Source organism: Mobula birostris, chromosome 2 (genome assembly GCF_030028105.1).
Source record: "Mobula birostris isolate sMobBir1 chromosome 2, sMobBir1.hap1, whole genome shotgun sequence".
Taxonomy (NCBI): domain Eukaryota; kingdom Metazoa; phylum Chordata; class Chondrichthyes; order Myliobatiformes; family Myliobatidae; genus Mobula; species Mobula birostris.
In genome coordinates, this window is record NC_092371.1 from 22734969 (window position 1) to 22762893 (window position 27925).

Consider the following 27925-nt stretch of genomic DNA (forward strand, 5'->3'; position numbering starts at 1 on the left):
TTGGGTGTACTTGCGTAGTCCTGAGTTAAGGCTTACTTGCACAGTCTTGAGTTAGGGTGTTCTGCCTTGCACAGGGCAGAGTTAGGGTGTTCTGTACTTGCAGAGGCCAGAGTTAGGGTGTATTGTTCTTGCACAGGCCAGAGTTAGGGTGTTCTGTACTTGCACAGGCCAGAGTTAGGGTGTTCTGTACTTGCACAGGCCAGAGTTAGGGTGTATTGTTCTTGCACAGGCCAGAGTTAGGGTGTACTGTACTTGCACAGACCAGAGTTAGGGTGTTCTGTACTTTCACAGGCCAGAGTTAGGGTGTTCTGTACTTGCACAGGCCAGAGTTAGGGTGTTCTGTACTTACACATGCCAGAGTTAGAGTGTACTGAACGTGCACAATGCTAAGTGTGCAGAAACATGGTCATTATTGTATACTCAACATTGGAACTAAAGTGTTTCTGGGACTGGGCATTAATAATGCTGTTTGGCAGCCAAGATCATCACCTGAAGCATCAACACTTCACAGATATCACCTGTCCTGCAGAGTATTTCTGTCTCTTTTGGTTTTTAGTTAGTACATTTCCACCAGGTAACATTGTGGTTAAGAGGTTGATGGTGAAATTTTCAGTATCGTTAATGCATCTGAAGGTCAGTATGGAGTGGTCATATTTGTTGGAGATGGTGGAGATCAGTCTTTTCCATTAGTGGAGCCTATGGGGTTTGGACAAGTTTGAGATCTGAGTTGGGCTTGAGAGATAATGTGTGTATCATTGCCTCCGCCATCACCAGTTATAACGCCACTTGTCAGCTACAGGTTAATGTTGTCTAGATTTTGCTACATACTGACAGAGACCACCATTGCGCAAGATGTGTTGACTCTATGTTGTCTCCTCCCTTGAACCACAAAACGATGAGTCTCTCTTTCTCCCTGTACAACCAGGAAGGACCATATGTATGACGTCCTCTACTGCTTCTCCTCCTCTTCCTCCTGCCTTCGGGCTGCAGCCAAGGATGTGTCAGCAAGGCAGCAGAATTATGAAGGATGCCACAAGCTACCACAAAGTGAGAAGTTGCCTCTGGACTCTACCAACATGTGCCCTCAGACTAGCTTGGGTGGAAGAATTAGTGCTTGAACACACACCAGTGATGGATCTGTAGGAATCTTATAATGGATAGCCAGGGGTAGGGACTTGTCTTTATCCTCGAGTCCAGCAGGTCTGCTGCAGCATGATGAGTGTAAGTGCCTATCACAACATAAATCCTTTGTACAATTCCCTCTGCCTCTGGGCATTCAGTCTGAGCATCCCAGGCAACTTGCAGGCCTGGTACAGTTCCATGACTTGCATTTTATTGGCTAAGGAAAACATGAGTCCAATTAATCACCACCACCCATTGAGAAATGCATAGTTGTTGGCAAAGCCTTACACGTGCGCCCATAACACTCTTGACCCAGGGATGGAGGGAAACAGCAGCCTCTTGTGCCTCCACACTTCAAAACTTCCTGTTTAACTGTAACTGTCTTGGGCACACCGACAAGCACTCTAGAAATGCAAGGCTGTTTTCTCAGTTCTACAAAAATATGACGTGAGGAATTAATGCCTTCAGGTGAGTAGTGAGAATACAGAAATAGAAGTCATGCACAAAATATTTTTTTTCTTTGAACAGGTTACATGGTTCTTCTTTGTCTTGTGGGTGTCTGTAGGAAGGTAATTCTCAGGGTTGCATACTGCATACATACTTTGATAATAAATGTACTTTGAACCTTGAACGTATCATGGGCATCTAAATTTAAAACAGGCATATCAGAGAAACATTTATTTGAATGAGATCAGTCGGTTTCACAATACACCCATCAGGCAGGAGGTACAGGTGCCTTAGGTCCTTAGGTTCAGACACGGTTATTACCCTACAACCATCAAGTTCCCGAACCAGCATGGATAACTTCACTCACCACAACTCTGAACTGATTCTACAACCTGCAAATCCACTTTCAAAGACTCTTTACAACTCATGTTCTCAATATTATTTTAATTTTCAGTTTGTCTTGTTTGGCACATTGTTTCTTTGTAGGTCTTTGTCTGTTTAAGTATAGCTTTTTAGTAAAAATTCTATTTATACTTTTCTTGTAAATTCCTGCAAGAAAATAAACATCTAAGTAGTATGTGGTAACATATGCAAACTTTGATAATAAATTTACTTTGAACTTTGAACACCTGCCAGCATAACAAACATAAAATTCACTCCAAAGGCTTCTGTTACGTCAATAATGTGGCACTATGGACCATCACTTACGTTTGTACATGGCCACCGACTTATCACTGATTAAGTTTTTTTCCTCGCACCATGGTGTTGTTTTTTCACATTCTTTTTTACTCTCTTTTCAATGTCTTCTATTGTTTATCTATAATTTATATATAACTTATATTCTGTGTTGTTTGTGCCAACTTGCGTGTGACGCTGCTGCAAGCAAGCTTTTCCTGTGCAAATGACAATAGACTCTACTCGACAGCTTAACACGTCTTCCTTTCTACAACTCTACATTTATTATAAACTACAGTTGTACATTTATAAAATATATATATATATATATACATACGCCAGCAGGAACCAGCAGGAGAATATACAGAGACTGGGGACAGTGGGGCTGCAGTGGAAGAGGGGGGACAGGCCAGGGTTAGGTCAGAAAACAGCCTGAATATCCAATTACGTTCACAGTCGATTATTTACACAGGCGAACTCTACATAAATAACTCAACTACTGTCACATCCACCGATACTTATTTGCCTTGAGGAAGTGCAAGAGGAGGATTGATAGAATGAAACATTCCTCCTTATTGAGCCAGCCGCAACATCTTGGAGCTGAAAAGTTTCTGTCTCCACATAAACGTGGAAATAAATTCCCTTGCTGCAACTCAGGCAAACATCCACCTGTTCTGTCACTGCACACGCTGCTTCATTCATTCGTTACCCCTGTGTCAGGGCCAGGTGCACCACAGAATACCAAAGGTGACTGTGGCAGCTGTTCCAAACCAGCTTTCAAATGTCAGGATTAAGAAGTTCACAGTTGCAGATCATCTCGGGTCAAAGGCCAGAGCTATGTGTTGCTGGATCTGGTGAAAAACACAGCAAACAAAAGACATCCGTGCCATTGCCTAGTCCATTACAGCCTTTAATCCGCCAGCCGATTACACAAGCAGAAGCTCAGTCATCATCTCTGGGCTCTTGTCTTCATCACCAGCTGTGGCCACTATCCTTCCATTCTCAGTCAGCTCCTGGATTGGCTTTTTTGTGGGCTCTGCACATTTCACCTGAAAATACGAAACCCCGGGTCATTTTATTGAAAGACAAAGCACAGAGCAGAGGGTACTTTCCTTGTTATGGTTTTCATCAGTGGCAATCTACCCTCCAGGAAACAGCCACGGATCAGTCTCTGCCACCAGCTGAAGCACTAGTTACACAACCATTTGATCACTGCGTCAGCAGGCCAGAGAGATCATCAGGCAAATAGTGCCACCACCCATCCTCTGCTCTCCATGGTCCTCAGCCAGGTCAGCATTGAGCTGTACACCTGAGCACCAATGGCGACCCTTTCCCCAATTGCTTTCTTTCCCTGATCATAATCTGTCCCATCACTCCAAAAGTCAACGACTCCCTTTCCAAGTCGCCGTTTGACTCCTCCCTTCCCCAGTCAATGATTCCCCTCATGATGGTCACCTGACTCACTCCTGATCACTGTCAACAAAGCTCTCTTTTGATGACCAGAAGCCTCCCTCAACTCAGGTCAGTGAACCCCTGCCCACCCCAGCATTCTCTTTATACTCATCTATTGGGACCCTTTTCACCACCAGTGTCAACTTGCCTGATCACCGTGTGACTGCTTTTCCCGAGCATCAGGGAACCCCACCCCACCTTGCCTCGATAGCCAAGTCATCATCAGAGATCTCTCCCCGGTTCGGCGTCAAGGCTTCAACATGAAATGTGAAATGTTCATTACACAACTTACCAGCCTGGTAAAAGTAATCCACACCTTGGTCCGATTCTCTGAAGTAAAGCAAAGAAATGCAATCAGTCAGGATCTGCAATCTGGAGCCAACACCAACACCCTGTCCTGGAGGAAGGTGATGACTGACACACTTGAAAAGAACCTTTATGTATTTCCAGTAGGCATGGATCAACAAAACACAAAGCACAGAAAGAACTGGCTGGGTGACTTTGTTGCATAATGCCCAACATCCATCCCAGGAAGCAGATGGAGCTAAGGGACTGGTTTGCTTCCACGAACTGGAATACATTATGGCTATCCAATACAACCACAAGGTGGAGCTGGAGCTGGAGGTTACACACCTGATGCTGTCCTGAGGTTATGGGAAGGCAAAAGCTCAAATCAGACCATAGGGAATCTAACTTTAACTCACTCTATTGTGGGAATCTCTGATGGGAGACTGTAACGGTTTTTTTTTTAAATTTGAACATAATCTTTGCTCTACCTACAGTGGCAATGTTCTATTGGGTATTCATTCCATCGACCGTACCTGAACTGGGGTGTTTAATATAATGGACAGCTAACATGGAGTCCAGTATCCTGACAAGTGTAACCTCTACAAAATGGTTACAAAATAAACACTATGAAACGTTTTAACTGCTCACCTTGATTATATCCCGAATAGATGAAGAAGGATAGCAAGATGAAAGAAAGTACTGTAGTAAGGAGTGCAATGACCACAACCAATCCCACTTTGGATGAAGGTACTTGTGTGCCTGAAAAGGAACAGGATAATCAGCGTGAATGATCACGAATCTCTACCAAATTCCGACTCCTTGAAACAATTGTCAGTAGGAAGGACAAGAAATTAATAAAATTCCCTGAGAGAATATTCTTGGTAACGGAGTAACTTGAGGGATAGTACAGGTGTATGATGACATCAAAAAGACATCAGATCTCATCGCCTGCTGTATGTGTAGTGCAGTGTCACATTAGAGTACAGCGACAGGCTTAACGCTATCAAAGGACTCCCCACAGAAGCGTGGAGTTTGATGTTCAAGCCTTGCTTTCATTTTAATTAGGTTTGAGTCTATTAGAGCTATTTGTACCATTACATTCATTGCAGAGGATAGACCGCAGACATTTTCAGATCATGACCTGCGAATCATCCGCTGAACTACAGGCAGGGAGTCTGATGGCTTGCCAGTAAATACTACAGAAGGACTGAGAAATGAGTCAAAATAATGTAAACCACTTTCCCTGCTACATTTTGTTGCAGGATCCCAGATGGATACAATACTAGGTGACCAATTTTGCCATGAGTATTAAAGCACACAACAACTCCTCATATACCCTACACTGATCTCCTCGCAGAAGCTTTTTGGCCATAACGAACTGCAATTTCAGTAATGAGGCATCCATCAGACAGAGCAAGACCTACCCACAAAACTGATGAAAACCAGCAAAGTTACACCCGTGGTTCATCCAACCATCAACGGTGTCACAGTACAAAAATGCTATTGAATGTATTTGACTGTTCGGAAACAATCTTATGTCTTAATAATTTGATTACTTTCAGTAGTTTTGATAGAAATAAAACACAAAGACATCCAATTAAATACAAACAATTGAAACCTTGAAGATGCAAACACTTTAATTCCCTTAAAAATATTTGTTGCATTGAAACTATTGAGAAGAATTCCCTGCATCAATCCGTACAGAGTGCCATTTCCTGAGCTTGTGCTAGAGATTGGCCCATGTCTGCTCGATGCTGGGGAGCCCAGGACCACCGCCGTTCATTGCAGAACCATGGGCAACTCTTTGCAAAAATCAGAATGCACTGAGGTGATTAACCGGACCTGGATACTTTTTGGACAAGGAAACTGCCCCCATCATGCACCATTCTGTCCACTCTCCTCCACTACCTGCTAGGTAGGTCTCTGCTAACCTTCGCCCATCATTATGGCATCTACTTAGTCCTCACCTGCTGTACATTCCCAGTATCTGAGTGAGCACTAGTAGTATTGTGCAGTGATTGCTTACCGACTACTTCCTGGGGTTAGAACTGTGGAGAGAGGTGTTACCGATGTGGGAAATACAACCTCTAATGCTGTCCATTTAGACACAGCATGCAAGAAGTCTGAAAGTTGTTTTCTCTGGAGGGTGGCGGCCGAGAGCAGAACTGACAGACGTTTATAAGGTTATGAGAGGCATAGATAGAGTCGGCAGCCAGTCCCTTTTTGATAGATTTAATAGTAGATGGCAGCATTTAAGTTGAGGGGGTAAGGTTCAAAGGAAAATGTGTGGGGCTTGTTTTTCTGTACGTAGAGAATGGTGAGTGCCTGGAATGTGAGACCGGGGTGGTGGTAGAGGCAGGAACCATAGAGACATTAAAGAGGCTCATAGATGGACATTTGAATAGGAAGAAATTTGGGGTACATGGCCCATGTGCATACAGAAGGGAACAAGTGTCATTAGCTTCATTAATTCTGCACAACAGCATGAAGGACCTGTTCCTCTTATGTTCCATTCTATGTTCTACGAATCACTTACAATCGATGATAATGCATTTCCCTTTTTTAACAAAGCTTTTTAGAACAGAGTGGTGAGATTGCTAACACTTATAACATTGTAAAATTCATTCAATTGAATTTTAAAATCCAAATCTCTAAAGTGGAACTTACCACATTCCACATCCTTCATTGTCGTTCCATTCACCAACATATGGAGAGAGCCACAACTGAAGGCAGAAAACAGGAAATACTTCAGTTATTTTTATCTCCTCTACTGAGAGCTACTGCATCATGCACAACTATCTAGCTACTCGCAGTTCAGACTGGTAATTAGACAGCTCTGGATGTGTTGCAGCATGATCAGTCTTTCACACTTGACCAAAGGTGAGACAATAGCTGCAGGCCATTGAGCCTTATCACAAGAACATTCCATACAGTCAGGGAAGGGAGAAGTTCATCTGGCTCATTCATGTTCATCTCTCTCCTATCCAATGGAAGCTGATTCCCCAACACCAAACTCTCCACTTGAAAAATTACTCCTCCAGTACTCTAACTTTGCCATTATAGCCTCTCCCTCCACTATCTAAAAATCCATTAAAAATGAGCTGACTCCTGCTTTAATTCTCCTGTTACAGAAAACAGTCATTGAACATTGTAAGAATCAAAAGAAATTGCTCATGCATTATGAACACTCTCTCAGCTGATATCACAAGGAACACACCTGACATTTCTCTCTCTCCTTGTCTTTCCTGTCCCTGCGCTGGTACAACTGAACTAAATCTTCTTCCTTGGCTGAGATCAGACTAAGGTTTTCTATCTTGTACATCTGTACAATGCAGCATCGTAATCTATGTGCTCTTCATAACTCTGTGTTAAACTGCTTCTGAGATGTGTTAGTATTATATCCTGGAAACTTCATTCCATGCTAGACTTACTCGCTCCACTTCCTGCAGGGTTCCAAGTTAGAAGAAATGTTTGAGAAATATCCAGCTTCACACACCTCGCACACAGGTATTGTGAAATTCGCACCTTCTGGGAAAAAAAAGTGTGATTTTAAATTATGTTCTACTTTGTTTATTTGCAAACTGATTAAAAAATAATTCAATGCACCATTTGATTAAAACATTGCCTTCATCTATGTCCCAATCTATGGCAAAGTAAACCCCATTAAATCTTTCAGTGTGTTAGACCATTCCAAAACACTTCACTCTTCATAACCAAATAAAAATGTACAAGAAGGAGAAATACCCCAGGACAGGGGCTACCTGACTGGTGAGCGTCAACTTTTAAAGAAGAAAGATTGACATGGAGTGAGCAAAGGAATTTCAGAGCTAACAGCTTACGGTATTTCTGCTGTTGATGAGTAAAGAGAGTAGGAAGTACATGAGAGGATAGATTTGTGACAACACTTGGTTCTTGAAACACTACAGAAGAATTCTGGTGAGGTAGAGAACATTCAGCTCAGAAGACTGTAACATTTGTCTAATGCATAATGTTGGAGATTAACAACCATTGCCATGTAATGCTTTAAGGATATTGACCTGCAACCCATTTAGATTGCAATATAGCTCACAACAGAACTTGTGGGAAGTTGTTTGCTCCTGTAGAAAAAGCCACATGAAGAAAATGCTGTCCTGATTGAGTCTTTCTTTAATTTAATAAAATACCCTTATTGTTGACTTAAATTATCAATTGTTTTCCCAGAATCTTGGAGATACGGCGATATGATGTCAGGAGTGATGGCTTTTGAAGCTATAAAGTTTAGAAGCTGTGCCTGAATTGGAATACCAGACATAAGGAATGATCTCTCTCAATTGACATAACACATGGATGTGCACTGAGAGGGAGAAAAAGTTCTGGGATTGAACTGAGACCAAAAACAGTAGAACCAACTGAGATGCCTGAGCATCTTCCAAAGCAACTAATTTGTCCAAACCTTAGACAGACGGAAAGTAAAGTTCTTATTGTGTTGAACCAGATTAAAGAAAATTAAGGTGTTATTGTACCACACAGACTGCTAAAGGAACTCAGCAGACCAGGCACAATCTACAGAAAAGAGGCCTCATTCGTGCCTTGGGTCGCCCGTTGTGGCCAACGAGGAACGAGCCGCCATAGCTGGCTGTGTACCACTGGATTCTGCAGTGGGTTGATGCTTGCCGCCCCCCCCAATCAGTGCTGCCCTTCAGTATTCACTCGGTGGAAGACAAGCTGGATTCCACAGTGAATTGGGAGTTGGCTCCTCCTGTTGGTGCTGCCCTCCATTGTTCACTCAGTGGAAGACAAGCTGGATTGCCTTTATCTGTGGCTGCACTGAGTGATATGAGAAACTGCTGCGGGCTGCTCTTGCAGAAACGTGGCTCCAGGCCAACATCCATGCACCATCAATCTGCAGGCCATCACACTCAGGGACTTGGGCTTTATTACTTTTGTAAATATTATTTTCTTTTGTGATTGTATGTTTTCTGCATTCATAATTGTCTGGGCTCTATGTGCTGTGTATAATGGTTGGCTCTGTGTTTTGTACCTTGGCCCTGGAGGAATGCTGTTTCGTTTGTCTGTATTCATACGTACGGTTGGATGACAATTAAACGTGAAATTGAACTTTCTACACACCACTCGGTTGACAATGTTGGAGCAGAACATTGCTTGGAATCAACACAGCCTGGGAGATTTCAGCAAAGACTGTAAACTGAACTGGCCTCGGTGGTGTGAAGACCATAGCAGAGTTGGACAAGGACCAGACGCTGACAGCCCTGAGGAGGGCAAACAAGTAAAGGTTGCATTTCAGGATGAAGGTAGTCTCCTTCATGGGGTCAGAGGCAGGCCCACTCAAAGCCAAGGTAGAGAAGGAGATGCCAAGCCTGAAGGGTTGCCAAAGCGCAATGATTTCCGAGCATATCAACCAACAGGCTCAAACTACAAGTCTTCCGGTATATTGGACCTCCTGTAGGTCCTGAGACTTATTAGATAACAACACGATGCAAATTAAAATTTTTAAATTTGGGGAAGGTGGGTTTCTGTGATTCTGGGGGTAATCCTAACCAGTGCAGGGTTTCAGACAAGCTTGAGTACCTAGAATTATGAAGGAAAATCAAAAAGTTATCATTTTGGCACAATGGAATTTTTCCTGCTACAAAGCAATCACTCAATCTGGGAGGAGGTGTGGTTCATTCATTCTCTGATTCTGTTGAAGATCCATTACAGCTGATGACCTCTCCCTGTGTGTCCCACATGTGTTGGAGGAAGGATGGGAGATTCACCTTCTTTGTACGCAACTCCATAGCCCGGTTCACAGACGCTGTTCTCTTCACAGATCTCACAGTCCTTATTGACACAGTGCTTCCCAACCTGGCACTGACAGACTGTATCACTGGTACTGGTGCCAGCCTTTTCAACCACAAATCCTCCATCTACAAAGAGACAAATAGAGAATTAGAGGAGATAACACTCATCACATGCCTGTTTACTACAACAGAAGGAGGACCATAATGGGTTACTAAGAAACAATACTTAAGTTCAAATTTCAAAGTACTTATATGTCACTGTATACGACCGTGAGGTTAATTTTCTTATGGGCATACACAATAAATCGAAGAAGTATTATAGAATCAATGAAAGTCCGCACCCAACTGAAAGGACTCACAACCAATGTGCAAAAGACAACAAACCATTCAAATAAAAAATAAGGAAAAAAAGAAATAATAATAGCAAATAAATATCCAATAAATGAAAAGAACATGAGATGAAGAGTCCTTGAAAATGACAGCATAAGTTGTGGGAACAGTTCATTGATGGGACGAGTGAAGTTGAGTGAAGTTATCCCCTCTGCTTCAAGAGCCTAAGTGTTGAAGGATAATAACTTCCTATTCCTGGGGGTGTGGGTCTTAAGGCTCCTGAACCTTCTTCCTGACGGCAACAGTGGGAAGAGAGCATGTCCTGGGAGGTGGGGGTCTTTAGTGATGGAAGCTGCCTTCCTGTAACTGCACTCTGCGTAGACGTGCTCAATGGCAGTGAATGTTTTACTCCTGATGAACTGGGCGGTATCCACTATTTTGTATAGGATTTTAAGGTCAAAGGCATTGTTTATATACCAGGCCATGATACAACTCCAGTACACTCTCCACCACACATCCACTGAATTCTGCCAAAGCTTTAGATGTCATGCCACATCTTCGCAAACTTCTGAGAAAGCAGATTGGCTGCTGTGCTTTCTTCGTAATTACACTTACATGCTGGATCCAGGACACTGAGGTATCTAAGGTTACTGACCCTCTCCACCTCTGATCCTCCAATGAGGACTGGCTCATGGACCTCCAGTTTTCTCCTCCTGAAGGCAACAATTAGCCTTGCTGACCTTGAGTCAGAGGTGGTTGTTGTGGCTACACTCAGCCAGATTTTCAATCTCCCTCAAATATGTTGATTCATCACCACCTTTGATTCAGTCTATGACAGTGGTGACATCAGCAAACTTGAATACGGCGTTGGAGCTATGCTCAGCCACACAGTCATAAGTGTAAAGCAAGTAGAGCAGGGGGCTAAGCACACAGCCTTGTGGTGATGGAGACTGTGGAGAAAATGGTGTTGCCAATCCAAACTGACTGGGGTCTGCAAGTCGAGAAAGCAAGGATCCAATTGCATAAGGAGGCAGTGGGGCCTAGAACTTGGGACATTGATTAGTTTTGAGGGGATGATATTATTGATATTATTGAATGCTAAGCTGTAGTCAATGAAGAGCATCCTGATGTATCCATTTTTGCTGTTCAGATATTCCAGCATTGAGTGAAGAGCCAACGAAATGGCATCTGCTGTGGACCTGTTGTGCCAGTAGGCAAATTGGAGCGGATACAAGTCACTTCTCAGGCAGGAGTTGATGTGCTTCATGATGCAAAGGGACTTGGGAGGCCTTGTGCAAGATACCCTAAAGGTTAACCTCCAGGTTGAGTCGGTTGTGAAGAAGGCAAATGCAATGTTGGCATTCATTTCTAGAGGTATAGAACATAAGAGCAGGGATGTGATGTTGAGGCTCCATAAGGCACATGTGACCACACCTGGAGTATTGTGTGCAGTTTTGGGCTCCTTATTTTAGAAAGGAGAGAGTTCAGAGAAGACTCACGAGGATGATTCCAGGAATGAAAAGGTTACTGTATGAGGAACGTCTGGCAGCTTTTGGGCTGTATTCCCTGGAGTTCAGGAGAATGAGAGGGGATCTGATAGAAACATTCAGAATGTTAAAAGCCTTGATATGCAAAGTTATTTCCCATGGTAGGGGATTCTCGGACAAGAGGGCACGACTTCAGGATCGAAGGATGTCCATTTAGAACTGAGATGTGGAGAAATTACTTTAGTCAGAGGGGAGTAAATCTGTGGAATTTGTTGCCACGAGTGGGGCTGTGGAGGCCAAGTCATTGGGTGTATTTAAGGCAGAGATAGATAGGTTCTTGATTAGCCAGGGCATCAAAGGGTATGGGGTGAAAGCAGGAGAGTGGGGATGACTGGAAGAATTGGATCAGCCCATGAGCAGAGCAGACTCGATGGGCTGAATGGCCTACTTCTGCCCCTATATCTTATGGGCTTATCACCAACCTCTCAAAGCACTTCATCACAGTGGATGTAAGTGCTACTAGATGATAGTAATTGAGGCAGGTTACTCAAAGAATTGGTTAAAGTACTTTTCATCTCTAAACAAACACACTTCCCAATAGTGTTAAGAGGACGACATTGTAAAAGTCATTCTCATGGAGCAGTTGTTGTTCAAGTTAAAAGTTAATTAACTTGCTCTGATCAATTAGATACGTAGCAATAAATGATACCCACTATTGGTACAGACTTTGTGCAGGTGACAATGTTCCAGAACATTCCACTCTGACTGATAACGATCAGGGCCACAAGGTTGACATTCCGAGTCAGTTTCCTCAGTGCACTCACGGCTCATATACGTGCCTGCAAACAACAAAGTTCACACTCTCAGCCCGGAAAATGTACTCGGTATTTTGCATAAACATTTATTCACATGTCTTTGTTTTCAGTCGCCACCCATTGTCACATGAAGTGACTGAGAGCCCGGAAATCTCCACCCATATCCTTATCCCAACAGACTCCCCCACTAGGGAAGCAAGTAGCCACATTATGTAACATGCCGCTGATCCCTATGGACACATTGTCTTGTTTACAGTCTGACAGTGGCAGGGGAATAGAATTGTACTTTGATGCTCTTGGGTTGGAGTAAATCCCTCTTCTGACTGGGTTGGCCTGACATACCTCTGGTGCTCCAACAAATGCATTCAGATTCAGGTGGGTAGATGGAGCTGACTTGCAGGTCAACAATAATCTCATGTGAATGGCAGGACATGCTGAATTGCCAGTGCCTGCTCCGGAGTTCAGCTATTTGCTTCATCGAGCACATTCATTCAGTCCATCGTGCCAGCTGGAATCTCCCAGTAGCTGGTTATTTTAATTCTACTTCCCATTCCCACATCAGCATATATGTCCATGGCCTCCTCCACTGCCGGGTCAAGGCTAAACTCAAATCTGAAGAACAGCAGCTCATATTTCACCTGAGCAGTCTCCAAACTGGCGACATGAACACTAAATTCTCAAACTTCTGGTGCCTATTCCCTCTCTGTCTCTTTTCCCTCATTTTCCTTTTCTTTCTCCTCCTGCCCAATTGGCCCCATCACCCTCTCCATCCACCCATAACACACACACACACACACACACACCTGTCACAGGTTCTATACCCCACTTACTCAATTAATTCCATGTTCCACCTTCCTCTCCTATCAGATATCATCATCTTCATTACTTTGTCACTTCCACCTATCACCTCCCAACTTTTGACATCATTCCCACTCTCCCCCTCCCTCATTTATCTATCACCCCATCCCTCACCTGCATCTACCTATAACCTGCCAGCTCTTGTTCCACCCCTTTCCTTCCACCATGTTATACTGGCTATCTCCTATCCTTGCCCTGATGAAGGGCCCCAGCTCGAAATGTTGACCGTTTATTCCCTTCCATAGGCGCTGCCTGACCTATTTAGTTCCTCCAGAATTTGTGTGTTACTCTGGATTTCCAGCATCTGCAGAATCTCTTGTGCTTATTATCTCCTCTCCTTCTTTCCAGTCCAGATGAAGAGTCTTGACCTGAAATGTCAACTGTCCATTTCCCTAAGTAGCTACTGCCTGGCCTGCTGCGTTTCCCCAACGCTTTGCTTCAAATATTTAATATCATTACTCACCAGGTGGGCACGAACGGCAGCACTTGCCAAATTTTGCGTGTTCAGAGACAGGATTGCAGGTGCTGCTTGAGACATGTTGACGACACTGAAAAAAGAAGCACAGGCATAATAGGAAAATTGAACCTGTATCAATCATCCAGTTAAGCTCAAACTGGCCTTGCCTTCTTGGATAAACAACACATCAATTCCCAAAGCTGTCTCAAATGGCCCCTCCTTTGGCTTGGTGCTGAAATATGTTTCCTGATAAACTCAAATTTCAAAGTCAGGTTTATTGCTACATGTACAAGTACACGTGTGCACAGGTGTAATGTAAAACTTACTTGCTGCAGCATCACAGGCACATAGTGCCAGAAGAAAAAGAAAGCTATTCACAAGAAAAATATAATTAGACATAAATTATACAAGAGCGAATGCAAATAGAACAAACAAGTCCATTGGTGTGTAAAGTGTTCATAGTGTTTCTAAACAGAGGTAGTGATTAAGGTTGTACAGGCTAGTTCAATGACTGAAAGGAAGCACAGTATTGTGCAAAAGACTTAAGCATCCTAGATTTTTATATAAATTTTGATTTTGATGCTTATTTTTTTGTCTTCTGCATTAGTGTGTCGGTAGAAAAAAAGCAAATTTTAGATTTCTGAACATTCGGTTTCCCAAAAAATGAAATGTACAGAAAAAGTTTTGTATTTTGTTAAAGAAAGTAACAAATTTCAGTTATAGGCTACTTCTCAAATAGAAACCTGATTGCTTTGTAGATATATAGTCCAGTGCACGATTAAACAAAGATAACAAACAGGATGCTAATAAACAATGACGTAATGAGTTAAATAACCTAAACCGATTAACTGAAACAGACACGGGTGTAGAAGAAATCAAACTGGGCAAAGGACAATCAAACTAAAAGGTGAGGGTGTGGCAGATGTGGCAGTTTAACTTTCAAATCATCCATTTTACACCATAGCAAGAATGAGCATAGCAAGACTCAGGCAGTCATCCTACATCAGCAAGTTCTCTCCCAAGCGGAAATGTTGTGGTAGATACGAGTCCAAGTTACTCTGAAAGAAGCACAAAGAACCAGGCAAGGTTGAGGACCAAAAACACAGTGGTTGGCTATGGAAACTGAGTGCAGCAGACAAGAGTTGTGTCAAACTGATGTCCCTTCTAAATCGGAAGAAGTCCAATGCTGTTATCAGCTCTGAACTCACAAAAAGCACTCGCATCCAAGTGCGCCATCTGCAGTCTGGAGAAGGCTTGTCAGAAATGCTCTTCATGGAAGAGTTGCTGCTAGACAGCCATTCCTCTGAAGTGGAAATAGAGCCAAGAGACTCACCTATGCACAAAAACAGGGGCGCTGAACAATGGCACCAAGTGCTTTGCACTGACGAGTCAAAATTTTTAATTTTTGACTGAAACAGGAAGCAGTTTGTCTGTAGAAGAGCTGGAGCGTGTCACATGGATAAATATCTGCAGCCAACATTGAAACATGGTGGAGGTTTCCTGCAGGTTTGGGGCTGAATTTCTGCAAATGGAGTTGGTGATCTGGTCAGAGTTACCAAAATCCTCAGTTCTGAGAAGTGCAAGCAGATTCTCATCCCACACAATACCATCAGGGAGGCGTCTGATATGTCCCAACTTCATCCTGCAGCAGGACAATAACCCAAACACGCGGCCAAGGTCATAAAGAACTATCTTTAGTGAAAACAAGAACATGGAGTTCTGCAACAGATGGTATGGCCTCCACAGAGCTCTGACCTTCACGTCGTTCAGGCTGCCTGGGGTTACATGGAGAGGAAAAAGCAAGCAAGACAGCCAAGGTCTGCAGAAGAATTGTGCCAGGTTCTTCGAGATTCCTGGAACAACTTACCAGACAATTTTCTTATAAAACCGCACAACAGTGTACCTAAAACTTTTTGCACAGTACTGCAGCTGTTCTTGAACCTGGTGTGGGGGACTTCAGGCTTCTGTATCTCCAGTCCAATGGTAGCTGTGAGAAGATGGCATGACCCGATGGTGCGGATCTCTGATGATGGATGTTGCCTATTTGAGGCACTGCCTCATATAAATATTTCCGGTGGTTGGGGAGGGATGTGCCTGTAACATATTGGGCTGAGTCCACCACTCATTGAAGCCTCTTACATTCCTACATCCCTGTGCATTTTGAATTGCTGTATCAGACATGACACAACCTGTCAGGACACTATCAGCAGTACACATGTAGACATTAGTTTGTGTGTTCGGTGACAATTTGAACCTTCAATGAAATAGGGAAAAAAAAAGGCTGGCACAACTTCCTCGTGAGTGCCTTTATGTACTGAGACCAGGACATGTCATCAGATACATTAACGCACGGGAATTAAAGCTACAATGTAGAATGGTCCGTTAGGTTACGTGTGCCGCATAGATGAACAAGTTGCTATTATTGTCTGGGGCACCAGTTGGAACCAAATCTCTGTCAGCTACCAGGTTTGTGGATTTCCCAAGGCATTGCCAGTTCTGGCCTCGAAGCTCATTGGCACTTGGGGTGGGGCAGGTTCGCTCAAGGGTCATTAGATGGTGCTGAGTCCTGGGGTGCAGGCCATTAGGGAATGTTCTTCACACTCCTCTCTTTGTGTGCAACATCAACTCAGAGCCTGAAAAGGAAGATTGGAAATGAGCTAAGCTGGAAACTACAGTCAATTCAGGATTGTCACAAAGAATAAAGACTCTGGGGGTCAGGTATGACTTCAGGAGTTGGATTGGGATCTATTTGGGGGGGCATCACCTCAGAACTATTGTGCTTGACAGATAGGTCTGAAGGGAAGAGGTAAGTGAGAGAACATGTGTAATACATATTCTGAGCCTCAGGCCAGGACCTGCTCAAGGAACAGTGCTATTAAAAATGGTATGGACAGGTATTCAGCGGTTGGCATGGAAACATTTGGCTGAAGCACCTGTTAACTTGTACAACTTGATTAAAGCCTCTGAGAATGGCCAATGAGAAGAAAGCAACATGAACTGATTTCTCAGGCAATACATGTGAAGGCATTATATGCACATCTGATATGAAACCAATCATCAATGCAGGTGTGATCCAAAACCAGAAATGTCGCGGGACAGAAAAGTACTGGGATAGCAGTTCTGGAATTGTACCCAGAAATTGCCATGAGCAATTTCCAACATGGAGTAATTGTCTTTCAAGTGCCTCATGCCACAGGAGGTTCCAGAAGGTTCCAGGGCATGAACCTCTTCCTACTGAGATTATAGTTTTACCTAAATAACCTTTTAGTTAATAACAAATCTTTTCCTGTCATGTCTCAATAATGAAATGGATGGGGTAAGCAGGAATATCCTACTTAAGCAGTGAATAAGTGGGGGCATATATTTAAGACCATTAGTGTTAGGGAAGAGTTTTTTTTCCCCCACACAAAGATGCGGTAAGTCTGAAACTCTCCACCAAGTGCCTGTATTCTGTGACTTAAAAACTGAGAACTAGAGAGTGGGGTTTGTCTAAAGCAGGGGTCCCCAACATGGGGTCCACAGACCCCTCAGTTAATAGCAGGGTTCTATGGCATAAATAAGGTTGAGTACCCTTGGTCCAAAGAGTTCTTCTTGGTATGGTACGGACAAGATGGGTCAAATAGCCTCATCCTGTGCTGCAGAATGAAGTCTGATTTTAGTAGTTGCTGCTTGGCCCGAGTCTGTGATAAGCCAGCTTCCAAGTAGCAGTAAGCATTGTAACGGGACTTGAATTTGCCCCATGGCATGGCAATGACCCCCAGTAATCTCCACCTCCACCAAACCATTCCCCCACTACTCCACACCACTCCCACCCCACAACCTCTTCCCCCACTATTATCCATCAAGACCCTCCTCCACCTGAGCTTGCACTGGAGCACAAGCAGATAGTGCAGCAGACTCCCCCGTGTTTGCTGCAGAATAGTGATGGACCTTTCACACATTATATGGCCATTTTATAAGCACTTAGATTCTCTTTGTGAAACATGTTGTTCTTCCGCTTTAAAAAGAGGAATTGCTTTTCTTAGAAAATCTCCAGCCTCAGAAATCCCAAAAAAAATTCGAATGTTCTGATGACTAACAGGGAAACAATTACTTCTTTGTTCTTGAAAAAAAATTCCAAATGGTGTTTCAGACTTCAGGCTCTGAACCACAAAGAGCATTAATCGGAAATTAAAGTGGATTAATCGGAATTACTGAGGTTAGATCCTGCCCGCTACTTGTAATATCTTCATAAAATCACAAATTCCACAGCACAGAACAAGACCAGTTGACTCACCTTGTCCATGTGATCCAAAGGGGAACTTAGACAAATCAAACTTCTCAGTTCTTGATCTGAGGCTCTGCAGATCACATGTAATTCTTAAATGTCTCTGCATCTCAGGCCATGAGTTCCATACCTACCACTCTCTATGTAAAACAAAATCCCTAAATCCGCTGTAATTCCCAAATTTCCAGTTGTTCATCTCTCTGTTAAGGTAGTGGTATTTTCCTGTCATCCCACCCCCCTCTCTAAACATTATTAATTGTCATTAAATCTGTTCCAAGAAAAGCAACACCAGCATACCCAGAATTATATTTTCTAATATCTAAAATCCTTCAGTTTTAGCATAATCTCATAATCTGCTCTGCACCTTCCCCAGAGCTGCCAAAACCTTCCTGTACTGCGGCAAAAAACTGCAAGCAGACCAGAATGTTCCAGTTGTGGCCGAACTGTACAAACTTAAATAATGCTCAAATGTCAGTTGTCTTAATGAGTATTATATCAGGAGAAAATACCAATGTATCTCTGATCTATAAACCCGAGGTAGCAAAAGCTCTTCAAATAGGCAGCTATCAAAACAACTTTGCCCATGGGAGCATGGGCAAAAAGTAGCTTGGGGAGGCAACGCCTAGTTCACAAAGAAATCCCACACTCACACTGAATGATAAAGATGATTAAAATTTGTTAACTGAGTTTCATTAACAAATTCTTAACTACATTGTTGGATGGAACATTGTTTAATTTAAAAAGTCTTGCTCCTAAATTTGGTGGAAGAACAAGGCAATTAAAGCCTGAGTTTCTTATCAATAATCAAGTCTGTGGCATCAGTATAGATATCACACTGTTTCTGTACCCCATATTTCCCAAAGTAAACTACACCTTCGTAGTTTGAACAACGTTAGAATGGACGGCTGTTAATAATATTTTGTTCAATGGATTGTATTCTTTGTACAGCTGTAACTGCTATTGTTAATTCTTGGTGAAATATTGCCAAGAAGTTTTGACCATTTAAATAACAGACACTTGTCCTAGCAAGGGCAGTAACCAGACAAAACAAATTTTACAAAATTTACAAAAGATCCCGGCGGGGGGTGGGGGAAGGATTAGGAGCATTTTCTATTTGCACAGCAAGTTCTACTAATCATGTTCTCAGTATTATTTATTTAATCACTTGTTGCTGTATTTGCACATGGTTTGTCAGTCTTTGTGTGTAGTTTTTCATTGATGCTGTTGTATTTCTTTGCTCTACTGTGAATGCCAGCAAGAAAATGAAAGTCAGAGTAGTCTATGGTGACAGAGCTTAACTGCCAGCATGGTAAGGTGCAACAGCATGCTAGTGTCATGCTTTACAGTGCCAGAGATCTGCTGTCTGTAAGGAATTTGTAAGTTCCCCCTGTGACTGTGTGAATTTCCTTTGGGTTCTCTGGTTCCCTCCCGCATTCCAAAGGCATGGTTAGGATTGGTAGGTCCGGACATCCTATGTTGGTGTCAGAAGCATGGTGACACTTAGCGGCTGCCTCCAGCACATCCTTTGATGCAAACAACACATTTCACTGTATGTTTCAATGTTTCAATATGCATGTGACAAATCAAACTAATACTTAATCTTTAGACGCAGAGTAAGTCCTTCCATTTTGTTCAACTTTCCCAAACCTCATCAGAGCAGAGGCTTTGCCTGCTGAGTTCCTCCAGCAATTTATGTGTGTTGCTCGGATTTCCAGCATCTGCAGAGTTTCTCTTGTTTGCACGAGCAATAATATTTTTTCCACGTGTTACACTTCTGCTGCTTTGAATGGAGTTTCACCCCAGATCTACTGTATGCTAGAGAGGGTCCGATTTCAATTCTACTTCCCATTACCATTCCGACATGTCAGTCTATTGCCTCCTTTACTGTCGCGATGCGCCAAAACTCAGGGTGGAGGAAAAACACCTTATATTCTGTCTGGGTATCCTCCAGCCTGATGGCATGAACATTGATTTCTTGAATTTCCAGTAATAGCCCAGTTGCCCCCCCCCACACCTTCACCAGTCCCCATTCCTGTTTCGCTCTCTCATTTTATCTCTTGACCTGCCCATCACCTCCCTCTGGTGCTCCTCCTTCTTCCCTTTCTTTCTTGGCCTTCTATCCTCTCCTATCAGATTCCCCCTTCTCCAGTCCTTTATCTCTCTCACCAATCAACTTCCCAGCTTTTTGCCACCCTCCCCCCCCCCAGTTTTACCTATCACCTACCTCCTTGTACTTCTTCCTCCCCTCCCCCCACCTTCTTACTCTTCCAGTCGTGACGAAGGGTCTCAGCCCAGAACATTAACTGTTTACTCTTTTCCATAGATGCTGCCAGGCCTGCTGAGTTCCTCCAGCATTTTATATGTATTGATACTGAATGCAAGAATCTCAAACAAGGACCATTACACATAGAAGTTACAAGAAACTTACTTTTCATCACTGGGAGCTGATTTAAAGCAAACTACTTCCTTTACTGCAGCTGCATAAGACTTCTGTGAACTGGCATGAATGACACTTGTTCCTGCTTTATTTTCTCTTTCTTTGTTGGTGGGAATGTACCTGGAATTAGCCCAATTCTTTCCCGTGACTTATATTAGAAAAGATTAATAAGAAGAGTGCCCTATCAGATTTTTGCCTATGTTTGCATATTGGTTCTGCTTGACAACATTTCAGAAACATTCTGTCCAACTCTGTTTCCAGAAATAAAATTCTCGTTTAGTTCCTGGCACATCTCGAAACTACAGATATGGTTTATGCAAAACAGGAAGCAGAAAGGATACCAGAGAGAAAGCTGAGTGCTGGTCAGACTGAACATTCGCAGTATTTGATCAGCTGCAGGGTAGGGTCTGTGGAAAATCCCCCAAACATACAGCAGTTTTGCACACTGACTTATGCACACAGTGTTCACTCTACCTAATCGTGGCCACTAAGGGTATACACAATAACTTTGCCTTTGTGTTAATAATATTAGTTTGTAGATGCTGAGCAGTGTGATAAAATAAATTATCATCAATGGGCATGTGCATGGTTTCAGTCCAATATATTCTAGTGACATGGCCATTGAGATCAAAAAGAGGCACTACAATGACAGAATTAAGAAACTTCCGTAGTATCGTTGACTTTGTGCTGATTTTTCTCCCTTCGCAGACTGCACCAAAACCCTTGCTCCCCTCCACTACAATGTTTCTTCCTTTCTGAAAGTAACACCTTGCTGTTAGTGATGATCGTCTTTAAGATCCTTCCAAATGACTTTCTTTCAGTGACCTGTTCGAGACCAACATGAATCTACAGTACACTCAGTGTCCACTTTATTAGGTACACTCATTTACTCATTACTGCAAATATCTAATCAGGCAATTGTGTGGCAGCAACTCAATGCATAAAAGCACACAGACGCGGTCAAGAAACTCAGTTGTTTTTCAGAACAAACATCAGAATGGGGGAAAAATGTGATACAAGTGACTGTGAATGTGGAATGATTGTTGGTGCCAGATGGGGTGGTTTAAGTATCTCAGGAACTACTTATCTCCTGGGATTTTGACACACAACAGCCTCTAAAGTTTACAGAGAATGATGCAGTGAAAAATATCTAGCGAGTGGCAGTTCTGTGAGCAAACATGCCTTGAGAGGTCAAAGGAGAATAGACAGACTGGTTCAAGCTGACTAGAAAGCAATAGTAACTCAAAAAACCATGCATTATAACAGTGGCGTGTAGAAGAGCATTTCTGAATGCACAACACGTCAAACCTTGACGTGGACGGGCTACCGCACCAGAAGACTACAAACATACACTCAGTGGCCACTTCATTAGGTAGAGGAGGTACCTAATAAAGTGGCCACTGGGTGTATGTGTACTGAGTGGGTCTCTCCACATGAAACATTTATGTCTCTGTCTAAGCTTTTGATGACCTGGCCTACTGTATCATTCAGTAACTCTGCTGAAACAAGGCAGTTAAATTGAGCACATGCAACCAAAATGGCTGATCTATTGATTTAGAGAACTCAGTAAGAATCCCTTGATGGTAACTGGGAAATTTAAATTCAACAGTATAAAAATCTGGAGTATACACCTGTTCGATTCACTGATTAAGGGAGGAAATCTCCCTTTCTTACCTTTACTGATCTATATGCCACTCAAGTAAAAGTCTTCTGAAGCTGCCTGACAAAAGGTACAGTTGAGAGGCAGTGAGAGAGGAAAATAACTTCTCAGCACGACCATAAATGGCCCACTGTTGTCCTGAAGCGCACTGAGATGTTTCACCATCTAGATGACTCAAGTAAATCTGTGCTGTTGTAAAATGTTGTTTGTTTCTCTGGTTATAAAACCCCAAAGGTAATTCATCAACCTCTTTTATTTCATTGTGCTTGACAAAAGAACTCTGCTTCAAATGCTTTACAAAAACATCTTTTTGCAGATATACCCAGAAAATTTATTAAAACAGAGCTTACAGGATGGGGAGGGTGTTTGCCTCACAAAAATCCCCTACAACTGACAAACACAGCGCTGAGCTCCCATAAGAATAACAGAGCAACTTACTTCCTGCACCACAGAAAATAGGCCAATTGAACTTCTCACCTTGCAATGATAGTAGATAACACTTTTACACTTGATATATATGAAGATATCATATAGTCATTTATATCAGCTTTGATATAATTGCAGTTATTCAGTGCTAAGCAGAGTTTTAAAAAACTTACTTTTTGTCACCATGAGAAGAAAGGAAGTACAATATTCAATAATCACGCAGAATGATCCAAAAATAAAAGCAATGGACAAAAATTGGAATTGGAATTGGTTTACTATTATACTGAGATATGCTGAAAAACTTAGTTCAAGTCCACAAAGAGTATTTCAAACATGAATACAGCAAGATGGTGCAAGGGAAAACAATAACAGAATGCAATACAGAGTGTTGCAGGCAGACATTAAAGTGCAGGGGCTGTGACGAAGAATGCGTGGTCAAGAATTCATCTTTAACATACAGTAGATTAATCTTATAATGGTAATGATTGAATCATAAATATTGATCACCACACCTGATGAACTCTTTATGACATATTGATTGGTTTGTTGAGTTTTTCCAAATTTACATTACATTGGGAGAAATTCCTTCTTCTTTGCACGTTGGTGTGGAATCATCCACAATCACCTAAGAGTTATTGTGGTCTTTGTACAAGATTTCATTTTAAGCTATTAAAGATCATATTTCTTCCTGTCATAAATAAATATGAAGTAGCATGATCAGAACCATGGAAGATTGAAAAATAGCCATCAGCCCTTGAAGTTTGTTCCAACATTCAATTTAATAATTGCTGATTTCTGTTTTAACCATATTCCCACTCCTTACCTATATCACTTGTTGCCTTTTTTTGTTTTGAGGCATCTATCCACTAAGTAAATACTTTCAGCATCTACCGCCTTGCAATAGAGGACTCCAGAGTTTCACTTGAGAAGAAATTTCTCCCAGTCTCAGTCCTAAATTTTTTGTCCCATAATGTGAGATTTGACCCCATTATTCTAGAAACCTCAGAAAGTGGAAACATTCTCCTCGCATCTGGTGTGTCCATCCCTATCAGACCTTTTGTATGGTTCAACGAGATTCCTTATCATTGTTCTCAAAGTTCTATGGATACAGGCTTGCTCAACCCAATCACACCACACACAGCAGTTTAATATCTCAGGAGTCAGAATCAGGTTTAATATCATTGGCATATGTCATGAAATTTGTTGTTTTCTGGCAACAGTACATTGCAATACATAAAAAAAACCTGTAAGTTACAATAAGATGTATATATTAAAAATAGATAGATGAAATCAAAAATAGTGAGATAGCCTTCATGGAATCATTGTCCATTCAGAAATCTGATGGCTGAGGGAAAGAAGCTGTTCCTTGAGTGTGTGTCTTCAGGCTCCCATACCTCCTCCTTGATGTTAGCAATGAGAAGAGGGCATGTCCTGGGTGATGGGGTTCTTAACAATGGATGGCACCTCTTTGGCGTATCGCCTTTTGAAGGTGTCCTCAATGCCCTTGTTCCAGCTTCTGAGTTTACAACTTTCTGCAACTCTTCAGTATGAAGAACCTTCTCTGCACTCACTATGTAACAAGAATATTCTATCTCAGGGAAGGAGACCAAAATTACACACAATAATTGGGATGCAATCTAACTAAGGGCTCCAAGTAATTAATCTCTGTTCTGCATTAAAATCAGTATTGTATAGTTTGTTTGATGTGGCTTATTAAGACCCCTACACTTGGCCAAATCTTGATGAATTTGACTGGCAGATGTGGGCAAAGTTCCCAGAGATGCCTGCAGAAGTTTACGTTGGTCAGCAAGTATGTCAAAGAGATATTTGGGACTTTCAGATGGATTTTCCAGGATCTCATTGAGAAACTATTTGAAGATACAGAAAATTTACCCCAATATAATCTAGAAGTTGACCAAGAAATATAGATTTAGGCTAGAATAAATCCCTGAAAGGTAAAATCTGCAGAACTACTCAAAGAATAATTGTTGCTACATTGTAGAAGATTACAATCTCTCCAGATGTCATGGTCCGGCCCGTGAAATCCACATTCCAGTTCATGGTCCAGTTTATCGATTCTTATTCCAGGTTTTCCTGTTTTCCCTTGTTCCATTGGGTGCCTTAATTGAGGCACCTGATTTCTCATTTTGGGCTGGCACATGAATACCTCTGTAAACTGAGGATTTGGGGCTGGACTGTTCCCTTCCCCTTCCTTCTGAAGTCTCGCCTGCATCCCTGTCTAATTCAACTGCTGGAATGAGACCAGAGCCTTGCCACGCCAAGATAAGGAACTATCTACAGTTGAGTTTGGAACTATCTCTTTGTGTCCTTGTGTTTAGTGTCTGTGTCAAAGAAGAGTCCTGGCCCTAGGTCTTTTTCGCAAGGAGGGGTCCTGATTCTGTGTAAAGCCCCAGCCCTAAGTCCTGTTCCCAAGTAAGGGTCCCAGCCCTGCATCCGAGGAAGGGTCCCAGCCCTGCACTCCTGGCTCCGTACCCAAGAGCCTAACCAAGCCGAGTCCAAGAGTCGAGCCAAATCTAGTTCAACAGCCACGTCCTGTGCTGGAGATTCCTCGCCCAGCCCGATGCTGGGGTTCCCTCGTCCTGTCCAGGAGTCTCTCGTGCAGTCCAAGCCACGTCCAAGAACCTCGTGCAGTCCAAGCCACGTCCAAGAACCTCGTGCAGTCTAAGTCATGGCCAAGAACCTCGTCCAGTCCAAGCCACGTCCAAGTACCTCATCCTGTCTAAGCCTAGTCCAAGAACTTCGTCCTGTCCAAGTCAAGGCTTTGTGTTCTTGTCCTGTCCATGTGCCTCATCCTGTGCAGGAGTTCCACGTCCAGTCCTGTAGCCACGTCTTGTCCTCGCCTAGATCCAGGGTCCGAGCCTGAGTCAAGACCCAGGGTCCAAGCCCAAGTCAAGACCCAGGTTCCGGGTCCCTGTCCAGTCTCTGGCTCTGAGTCCTAGCCCAGGCTCCTAGTTCCAAGTTCCTTGTTCTGGTCCCACTTTCCAAGTCTTAGTCCTAGCCCAGGCCCGGTGTTCTTGTCTCGTCCAGGGCCTGTATCCATGTCCAGCATCATTTCTTCCTGACTCCCCTTGCTTTCTTGATAAACCTTGTCCTGTTCCTAGTTCTTCAGTGTCTGTGTCTTGCATTTGGGTTCGCTCCCAATGCCCCCTTATAACACCAGATGGATGAAGGAAAATGAGCCAAGTGGTTTTCTTTGTCCAATCTTGTTGACAAATCATATTACTGTAAATTCCCCTCCAACACTGGCCAAGCACTATCCGAGTCACAGATACGGGAAGGAAAAGGCCCATCGAGCCCGCACCAACCATCTATCATTCAGTTTTCTATTAACACTACGCTGACACCTTTTATTGCCAACTATTCCCATCAATTCTTCCCCAGATTTTACCACTTTCCTACACACTAGATAACTCTTTCATGCGCAAGTATTGTAACGTTTTGTTTCTCTGGAATCTAGAGTCTAGATATTGCACGTTACTATGCCAGGGGAAGAGAGGGCTAATCCCTATAGACAACGCACAGTTGGTATTGTGATCATGAAGAAGTTAAAAAGAAATTCATTTCGATCAAATTCAGGCTCTAGCTGTAATAAACCAAACTGTGCCTTCAATCCTAACTCGATGTAGATAACAGAATCTATCTGGAGTAGAGATGTGAGCACCACTCTGACGTTTCTCTCACGGAAGCCCAACGGACAAACTGTGCAAACAAAAATGAACCGCTGTCTCATTCAACTTCATCTCATCATCTGCTGCCTTATCTGTACCCTTGTAGACGACCCTAACCACCACACCCCCCTCCCCTGCTACTTCTGTCGCCCAGTCTCCACGTTAAACATGGGGAATGCAAGGCAAATTTCCTTTTATAATACCATCCTCAGAATGTCACGTTTTCTGCCTAGCCAAGTTCGTGAATACCGGGATACCGGGATATAAACTCCAGCCTCTTGTGGTGAAGAGAAGTTGCAGCGGATCAGTGATCGAGCAGCCGAACCGCACTGTGCCTGCAGCCCTCCGGCTACCGTTGCACCTCGCCCTCTCCCACCCTTGCGGCCCACACGTAGGGTCCCAGCCCATTTGGACCAATCTGACCTCCCCAACGCACGGTTTCAGGGACCTTTTCCCATGCTGACCCTGCTGAAAATTTCAACCTCGTATGTTTCAACTTTGAGCAGGTCCGCTGTCCGAAACGGCAACGGCAACGGGGCTGCAGCATTTGCAGTATCGTGTGTGTCAAAGGGAATGGAAATGCTATAAAAGCTCGGGCCAGTAAGCGCCATCTGCGAACAGAGAAACCAGTTAGCGTTTACAATCGGAACCAAGTAAGGTGTCAGAGTCGAAACGTTGCCTTGGTTTCTCTCTTCTCAAATTGATACTGATTAATTTGTTGCATTATTCCAGCATTTCTGTTTCAGTCTCTTTGTTTTCTGAAACAATGACTTCAGGATCCAGTGTCGGGCTCCCGCGCTTTCGTCAACACTCAGATGAGACGCGCGGTTCGAAACGTAATTCAATGTGACTATGTGGTGAATCACACGCCCCCTTGTCTCCGAATTCAAAGGAACTTATTACCGCACACTCTCTCCTTGCGCTTTCACTGTAGACACCTATAACAAACCTCTGCAAAAAGGCGCACCGCGCCTTCACCTCAACAATACACAGACAGAACGCCTTTTCAGTCACTCTCCTTTCTCTTCAGCATTGTAGTATCGGAAGCTTGGCTTTCTCCCTGCCACCAACAGTCGAAAGTACAAGAGTCAGCTGGACCAATTAAATTCAGACAGCGCAACCTAAATAAACTGGAGTCCTCGCCAACCTCCACTTCTTCGTCCCCCACCCCTGCGCGGGATCCACCGATGCCCAGGTGATCAGAAGCAAATGCTCCCTGTTCAGGCTAGTACTATAGTTGGATGACTTGGGTCACAATGTATCTCAACCGCTAATTCCTTACAAGATACTCGGAAACAACGTTATATGTTCTGATTTTTTAGTACAGTACTTCAATCCATTCGACCAATATGTAACAAAAAATATTTCCCCTTACTTTTAAATGAAACAATCGACCAATCTTACACTATTTAACCTTCTAAATGGACTCAAAACAAGTTGTCTTACCTGGAACACAAATAAAATGCAACAAAACAGGAAGCGCGAACCCAGCATTTCGGCCAAATCTCAGTTGATGATCGCCCGTTAACAAGTGGCAACTACGGTGTTGAAAGAATCCTTATTTTTCGCTCCGAAGAACGCTAAATTCCCATCTAAAATGACAGCTACAGCTACTGGCAGGCTCTGTGACAGAGGATATTTATAAGAAAGCAGTTCCTCTGTCGGGGTATTTTCGCGGGGGCTTTCCAACCACAGCTTCCACTCATTTCACACCGTTCATTTTCAATGTGTTGGT

The 27925-nt window shown here is 43.0% G+C and overlaps 1 protein-coding gene across 3 annotated transcripts; it reads right to left on the bottom strand.

Annotated features, from left to right (window-relative positions):
* Positions 1-1821: 1821 nt before the first annotated feature.
* Positions 1822-27925, bottom strand: LOC140185127 (tumor necrosis factor receptor superfamily member 5-like). 3 transcript variants are annotated; one of them, XM_072238445.1, is made up of 9 exons: positions 27637-27925; positions 13718-13802; positions 12295-12420; positions 9741-9890; positions 7416-7509; positions 6652-6707; positions 4633-4743; positions 3989-4026; positions 1822-3293 (listed from the first exon to the last, which is right to left on the bottom strand). In XM_072238445.1, exons 1-9 carry the CDS (start codon positions 27682-27684, stop codon positions 3171-3173), a joined length of 831 nt encoding a protein of 276 aa, XP_072094546.1. In that variant the 5' UTR covers positions 27685-27925; the 3' UTR covers positions 1822-3170. The 3 variants fall into 3 exon arrangements, with proteins under 3 accessions (XP_072094546.1, XP_072094538.1, XP_072094557.1); XM_072238437.1 differs by having other exon boundaries at positions 7416-7512; XM_072238456.1 differs by lacking the exon at positions 27637-27925 and adding an exon at positions 20407-20515 and having other exon boundaries at positions 7416-7512.

What these genes read in the sequence shown, in the direction of transcription:
- LOC140185127 (XM_072238437.1), bottom strand. Translation starts at nt 27,684, where the DNA reads ATGCTGGGTTCGCGCTTCCTGTTTTGTTGCATTTTATTTGTGTTCCAG. An exon ending in GCATTTTATTTGTGTTCCAG is followed by an intron (nt 13,803 to 27,636) that starts GTAAGACAACTT and finishes TTCTTTTTTCAG; the next exon opens with TGTCGTCAACATGTCTCAAG. An exon ending in CTGCCGTTCGTGCCCACCTG is followed by an intron (nt 12,421 to 13,717) that starts GTGAGTAATGAT and finishes TGTTGTTTGCAG; the next exon opens with GCACGTATATGAGCCGTGAG.